Below are 8,331 nucleotides of genomic sequence, written 5' to 3' on the forward strand. Positions count from 1 at the left end.
GCTGTACCTTTTTGAATTTTGATGAAATTGTCCTAATTTGCTTCCGGTCAACTGTTTTTACTTTCTTCCGTTGTTTCTGATAGCTTTTAACAGATTCATCTTTTTTTCGAAAAGCATTTCAAGTACGTAGCTTATCTTTTCCTGTAATAAATTCTCAAATTTAATGACATATTAACGTGAGTGTCTGTCTCTTTTCGTTATATTTTTCGACGTTTTCCAAATGTTACTTTTTCAGGCAAGTTGTTCTCTCAACTCTACTATGAATATCCAGAAAATGATCAGATATATAAACTTCCTTAATTTTGCCTTTTTTGTTATAAGGACATCTATTATTGAAGCTTTCCTTAGCTTTACTCGGCTGCATTCCGGAAACTTTGTTGGTCAATTATACTGAATTCACAGGAAACGCCTCTATATGGCTCCGGTTTCAATGCCAAGCTGTAAAAAAACTTCAATTTTGCACACGACTACTTTTCAGACAGCACATACAACAGAGAAGCTCAGCTACATGCAAAAATGAATTAACTCAGTACCTAATTTTTGCAAAAATTTAATAGATTCATTCGAATCAAAAACTTTTTTTTCACTAAAACTACTTTTGTCCATTTTCGCTAAAGTATTTGTCTAAAAATAGTGTCAAAAGTTTTCCATCCTGAAAATGAAGATTTTCTGGTGGTTTGTGGATTGATCTGATATTTTTATAATTTTCTTTAAATGTTTACAGCATCCACAGTTTTTTGATTTTCTGTAAAACCAGTTTGTTTCGCACAAAAACGTTTGAGCTGGTTAACAATACTAGCAAAAGTATAAGCGTGAGATGGGGCAGAAGATTTGAAATTAAAGGTACACCTTCTTGGTGCAAAAGAATCACTTAATCAGCTTTCATCAAATCTGGGATTACTCCCACCTACAAGCCAAGAAAAATGTATTGGAGTGTACTGATACTACTCTTTTGATGACAACGTTTTTTTTAAATATTGGCGTATGTGGATTTAGACCTTTTGACAAAAACCGTTTTTTTCTCTTTTTTTGGATACAGAAACATCGCTTAAACCAGTGGTTTGAAGAGATGAATGATTTTGAAACTCCTGGTCACATTTTCCCCGATTGCTTCAAAGAAACGATCGAACTAATTGGCATCTTGGACACTTGAACACTCTTGAGCATTTTGAACACAAGTTTTTCTCTCCAATGGAACTAGGAGGAAAATAGATAAGACTAGATTTGAGTTTGCTGCACTTTTGTCTTTGATGAAATTGTCCTATTTTTCTTCAAGTCAAATGTTTTTGCTTTTGTCCCTTGTTTCTGATAGCTTTTAACGGACTCATTTGTTTTTTGAAAAACACTTTGTGTACGTAGGTTATCTTTTCGAGTGATTTATTTTAAAATTTAATGACAAATAAATTAGCGTGTCCGTCTCTTTTTCCAAGCGCCTTGTTTTAGAGATTTCTGAAACCACTCAAATTTGCACATGATTCCTTTTCAGACAGGTAAACATACATACATTATACCCAAATAAAAAGTAAAAGGAAGCTTTCTACATATAACATGTAACTTTTACTATAAAGTCAAAATTTACCTGGTATAACTCGAAAGCTTTCTTTTACTTTCGAGCAAACAACGATGAAAAATGTCACAGGAGTTAAACATAACCAAAGAATGCAGGCTTCGGTAGCATCCAGCTGATAGCGATGAGGGGAGCTTACATGAAGAGCTGTACATGGTTCAGATCAACAGAGGGAGGAGGGCGGAGACCGGGAATGTTGGGGTGCTGAGTTGGGGGAGGGTGGTGATTGGGGGGTAGTTGACTGGGGATGGGGGCTCAAACTTAAGAATAAGAACCGCCCTTCACATAATAAAATTGGCTCCACAAATTGAATTGCAACCTTAGAGATTAGTAAGACATAAGGCTGAAATAGCTGCTCAGTCACTCTATGGTCTGCTTTATTTATTGCCTACTGCTTGAAGTTTTGCTTCAGTGCTGATAAAGAAATAGCTGTAATAATACACAGCTGTTTTTAAGAATTATCCTTTAATTCTCTAACTCAGTTCTCCTTTAATGCTCTTAACGTTTCTTATCTAACTTTTCAACGAGACTAAGTTTAAATAAATTTCAGGCTCGGAGGCATTGAAAAAATCCTGGCAGATATTAAAACTATATAAAACCTACGGTTCTCCCTTTCTAAGGACCCCTGAAAATTGCCTAACTTTTTGCTGATCATCCAGAAAGAGTTAAAAATTTTCAACAAAATAGTATGTGCAGGTCTCAAGAAGTTATCTTGACCTAAAGGTTGATTCAACGGTCATTGTTACTCCCATAAAGTTGCAACACTATCGAACGTTCGGAAAACTTCAGACGTGCAAATGAACAACGAATTGTTTATCCTGTATGTTTTGTATTTAATCTTTGACCTTTGTAATTTTTGCCAGCGTTGCAAATTTATGGATTCACTATAAACTCTAGCTGAATAAAGTACACCGTTCAGGGAGCAAATGAGCATCAATAAAGTCAAAACTGTAGTAAGCAAACGTTCAAAAACCAAGCAAGCGTTTCAAAAGCAAGCGCATGTTTGAAAACCTACCAAACGTTCACAAACCAAACAAACGTTCGAAGGTCAAGCGGATGTTCGAAAACCTAAGAAACGTTCAAAAATCAAACATAAGTTCGAAGATCAAGCGGATGTTCGAAAACCTAAGAAACGTTCGATAACCAAACAAATGTTTGAAAAGCAAGCGGATGTTTAAAAACCAAGCAAACAAACACTTGAAGAGCAAGCGGATGTTCGAATATCTAGGAAACGTTTAAAAACCAAGCAATCGTTTCAAAAGCAAGCAGATGTTCGAAAATCTAGGAGAGGTTCGAAAAGCAACCAACTGTAGCGAAAACCGTTACACAAGAAATGAGAATTACTACGCATGTTCAAACTGCGCTGCTCACCACACGCACATTCATAAACACTTCTAAACCATAGTTCTAAGACAGTAAGAGGCTTGTTAAAAATGATATTCGCTTAAACATGGTCTTCAGCACGCTCAAACAGAAAACCCCTACAAACGGTCATGCCATTAATTTAAGATACATTCTATCGGTTGGTCTGTTTATTTCATAAGACAAAATATTAATCTTAACTGTTTTTTGGACGATGAACCTGCATATAAAGTCAAATTAAATAAATTGATTTTCAGAATCTAAGGTCATGTTTTTCACTCAACACAAACACATAATCAGATCTAACAGCTGAAACAAACTACTTTGACTAATTCTATTTGTTAGAACTAAACCTATAAAAAATTCTGTTCGCATAATTATGAGTTTCTTGTGACATGCAATTTGTGTAAAAGGTCACAGTTGACGGCCAGTCGCTGAACATAGCTGCAATGCCGACATATTGGAACAGGAAATGAAGAATTGTGAAAACATCGCCATCACGAGAAATGATACCGTGAACTCTCTCTCCTTTGGCTGGTACCTGGCCATTCACTGACTGGTAATACATTCCTCCCCCGTTGTAAAGAGATCCTGATCTCTCCAATGTCCAGGTCTTTATCTTCAATCCCGCATCTTTCACTCTTAATGCCAAGTCAGAAATGATTTGGACAACAGAACTGCGAACTGTTGTCCAAATCAATAAGTGTGTACATAGGCGGTGAAAACGTTGTTACACCTTTACTTTTTATCTCTGCAAAGTCAGGCCAGAGAGCTGAATTTCTGAAATCCTTTTTATCGACTGGATCCCAGAGATATAAAGCGTTTCTTCCAAAATCCGGAGCATTTTCCAACCAGTAGTAAATGACGTCAGGTAGCAACGATTGCGGGTATACCATGTCAGCCGGAACTTCATTCATAACATACTCGTCGATTATTTTTTGGGCAAAATCTTCAAGTGTGAAACCGTCAAAAGGCATTGGTACTAAAGGCTTCTTCAATTCGGGTATCATTTTTACTCCTAGTTGTTTCAACAAATGAATGGAATCCAGGTGACTCATAACTGTGCCATTAGATTCAAATAAATCAGTTCTCCAAGTAGGGATACCACCCCATACGTACTGGGTTACATTCGTAGCCGCATCATTGACACCGTCCATTTTGGCACGAAGCGTTTTGAACTGTTTAAGTGTTATGTCAGAAGTACAGCACTTTGCCGATGCCAATGTCAGACGATGGCCTGTAAATCCAAACGTAGCTGGAACAAAAGGCTGCGAACATAATGACGCTAAATCTTCTCGTAGGAGTATGTCGGTTGAACTATGCAAGTCACACTGCGAATGTCTGCAAACCAGTTCCTTATCTTTGGTAAAGGTGACGTCACATTCCACCACACCCGCTCCCAAATTGGCGGCACCTTCGTAACTTTGCTTAGAATGTTCTGGAAAGAAGAGACAGGATCCTCTATGTCCCATTGATTGCTCGCTAGGCTGGTAAGTAGTTCGGGTTCGAGCGCATTCGGCTAAGATGTCCTTCAAAGGACTAGGTTTCATATCGTTAACTAGGTAGAAAGGCCTAGGGCCCAATTGCACATTTGCAGAGTAAACTATGTCCTCATTTATAGGACACATTGGCGGTATTGCCAGTACAGAATAAAAGAAGAGAAAGAAAGCAAACATTTTACGAATAAAACAAAGCATATTTCTGTAACTAGGCTAAAACCAACTGCAAATATTTTTTTTAAAAAAGCGTAAGCTTTAGTTTACTGGTTTTAAATTGGACTAAAGTGAGCACACAAATGTCTGTTGTTTACTTTATGAATGCATCAGAATGCGTTATCATTTACTTTGTAGTTCCGATGTGATCTGTTGACCTAAAACTTTAACCAATCAAATTACACTCAATCGTAAGATTCTCACATAAGAAATAACGCCGAATTCGACCGACAGGTGGGAAGACGCCGTTAGAGCCGAACGGGAGCAGAGCATAGAGCCTTAAAACGAGATTTAAAGCCCACTATTTCGCGTGCTCTGATTGGTTGATGTTTAAACTCAATACTTTACAGGCAAATTTTTTGTGGAAAACTACCTACAAAGTAGCGTAACGAAGGTCTATCCGTGATTGCCACCCCCTCCCCCGTCAGGGGGGGGGGTGCTTCACGGAGAGGCCGAGTGGAGCGCAACCCGACCGCACACCATAGATAATCAAGCGACAACTAATCAATTTGCAATTTCCTACATTTGTGGTACTCTATTTTAAACCATAATCAGATTATTTGTCCAATCAAAGTTACCCGGGTCGAATTTTTCCGCCCAAAAATATGTAAGAGTGGGGCTGCAATGGGTGGATGTAACATTCACTAACATCTTTGAGAGCATTCGGCTCTGCCACCGTTTGGCTCTATTTCATAGCTCCGAATTAGTTAAGCAAACTCTGCTTTTAACATTCGACTTCGCTCAAATGTTGCTCGGACGATGTAGAATCACCTTGAGATGAGAAAAATTTGATAAATGCATGTGATTATCTTCAGAATTTGTCAAATTTGTCAATTTGTCAAGTAATCCCGACATTGGACATTTCAAAGCCACACTTGTTGGAGTTAACTTAGTTCAAACTAATGGATCTTTGGGTATATTTTAAATAAACCCTCTCACGGGTTATTTACAAACTGTGTAAACATCCCGGATCATAGTAACATTGTAAAACAGCACTGAATCATAGTATTCCAATTCTGCATTTTTACTCTGCCCAGTACTCTGATCATGTCATATTATAGACTTTTCATGACAAATATTAGAACAAAAATTTGACTGCTATAACCTTTATACAATAAATAGTGAAAAATGAAATAGTCAACTTGGCCATTAGAGAAGTTTCCTTGGATCTTTTCAATAATTGCCCCCCTTGGTACCTAGTAGAGAAACCCCCCTTCTGTGCTATATATACTTTACAACAATATTACTTGGCATACAGTTTAGATAGCCAAATATCAATTTAAGCGCAATTGCAGACCACTGTTCACGGCCATGCCTCTCATGCTCTATGGGATGTAATCCGGAAATCGCGGGTCGGTTATCGTAGCGAAGCCGCGAAGCGCGCCCACAGATGCGCCAGTCGGAATTTTTTTTTGCTTCATTTTCATTTCGTCTAATTGCCATAGCATAGCTTATTTTATTCAAATCAGTTTGACATAATTTGCGCATACGTGGCAAGGTATTAGTCGTCTCTGATTGGTTAATAATTTGCTCGATTAAATTCTATTCAAGAATAGCCCCCCTTGCAAAAGGGGAGGCAATTGTTGAAAAGATTCGTTTCCTTTAATCTGATTGAATTTATTTTTCAAATATTTATATTCTTTCTGTGATTTGCCGTCGACAACCTACGGTAAAACCCTTTCATCTTTCAAATTTCAGCACTTCTTTCACATTCTATTTATTTTCGGCTCGTAGTGTGCAAAATAAATCGGATCTTTTTGCTAGCGCACTCCAGCCCTATATAGCCGTTAATTTAGTTGACTATCTATAATTTACTCTGCCCAGTACTCTGATCATGTCATATTATAGACTTTTCATGACAAATATTAGAACAAAAATTTGACTGCTATAACCTTTATACAATAAATAGTGAAAAATGAAATAGTCAACTTGGCCATTAGAGAAGTTTCCTTGGATCTTTTCAATAATTGCCCCCCTTGGTACCTAGTAGAGAAACCCCCCTTCTGTGCTATATATACTTTACAACAATATTACTTGGCATACAGTTTAGATAGCCAAATATCAATTTAAGCGCAATTGCAGACCACTGTTCACGGCCATGCCTCTCATGCTCTATGGGATGTAATCCGGAAATCGCGGGTCGGTTATCGTAGCGAAGCCGCGAAGCGCGCCCACAGATGCGCCAGTCGGAATTTTTTTTTGCTTCATTTTCATTTCGTCTAATTGCCATAGCATAGCTTATTTTATTCAAATCAGTTTGACATAATTTGCGCATACGTGGCAAGGTATTAGTCGTCTCTGATTGGTTAATAATTTGCTCGATTAAATTCTATTCAAGAATAGCCCCCCTTGCAAAAGGGGAGGCAATTGTTGAAAAGATTCGTTTCCTTTAATCTGATTGAATTTATTTTTCAAATATTTATATTCTTTCTGTGATTTGCCGTCGACAACCTACGGTAAAACCCTTTCATCTTTCAAATTTCAGCACTTCTTTCACATTCTATTTATTTTCGGCTCGTAGTGTGCAAAATAAATCGGATCTTTTTGCTAGCGCACTCCAGCCCTATATAGCCGTTAATTTAGTTGACTATCTATAATTTAAATTCAAGTTTTCGTGATGTGTATGAGCGATACTTGCATTTTATTGAAACAAGAGTGTCTAGATAGATTAGCGGCACTTTTAGAATAGTTTCCCAAATAAAATTAGAAATCGAGCCCTCATTGTAGCCGATAACACCAAAAAGGATATAATAAAGAAATTTTCAAGGATTCTTACGTTATATGCAAGAAACTTTAGTTGAAATACGAAATATTTTCAAACTATAGCTGTGCTAGCTTTTCATAAGGACATATTGTTCATAAAATGATAAAAGTTCATGTATAAACTTACTTAACTTTAACAGTATGTTTAAACGTATAAATAGGGGATGCCTAATTAAGCGGGGGGGGGGGGGGCGCTAGAAGAAAAGATCTAAAAATTCATTCTACAAATTAGGCAAGGGGCTTGCCGATATGAAACGACTATCAAAGCTTGGAAATCAAATTTATTGTTCCCAAATAATTACATGTGTGAGAACCAAAAAAACTAGCTGGATATAACCAAAAAGAGCTGTTGAAAAATTTGTCCGGGCTAAATATTTTTCTATTTGAAATTTTAGAATTAAGAAAAAAAATAAAACTGCCAACTACCAGCACCTCGGTTACCCGTTAACAATTATTCTGAAAATCGTTTGAAAGGAAAATTTTCATCAAAAGTTTCAAAATTGCCAAAATTGAACTGCGGAAATGGGGGAAACAGTTGACGTCTTAAAATGTATTAATTTTAGATTAAACATTTTGAAAGCAAAAAGTTTCCTCCATAAAAAAATTAACCAAAAAATCTATGGTGCGTAGAATTTAAAAATTTTGCTAGTCGTCTGCGTTTTCTCCGAGCCGGGTTTTTAAAGATTTGGCGGGAAATTGTTAAAAGGCGGGAAATTTTTTGATCTGATTGCTAGAACTCTGATCTCCTATCCCATGACAAGACCGCAAAAAAATTGGTCTTCGAGTTCTCAGCAAATTTAAACAGAGTTTTGAAAACAAAGACGCCATCTTGTCACCAATGAGGTCTTGCGCTGTACTGCGTATCGCGGCTCTTAAAAAGATTTTAGATTTTTCTCTGGAAAATACCGAAGAATGAAAACTTTCAAA

At 37.0% G+C, this 8,331-nt stretch overlaps 1 protein-coding gene across 1 annotated transcript; it reads right to left on the reverse strand.

The window, feature by feature from the left end:
• Nucleotides 1-3,154: 3,154 nt before the first annotated feature.
• LOC142353091 (uncharacterized) lies at nt 3,155-4,681 on the reverse strand. Its single transcript, XM_075405286.1, is given in 2 exon segments — nt 3,155-3,593; nt 3,595-4,681. Coding segments are annotated over 2 exon segments (1,362 nt in total). The 5' UTR covers nt 4,627-4,681; the 3' UTR covers nt 3,155-3,263.
• Nucleotides 4,682-8,331: the final 3,650 nt, after the last annotated feature.

The sequence above is a fragment of the Convolutriloba macropyga genome, chromosome 14, assembly GCF_964194025.1.
Source record: "Convolutriloba macropyga chromosome 14, txConMacr16.3, whole genome shotgun sequence".
Taxonomy (NCBI): domain Eukaryota; kingdom Metazoa; phylum Xenacoelomorpha; order Acoela; family Convolutidae; genus Convolutriloba; species Convolutriloba macropyga.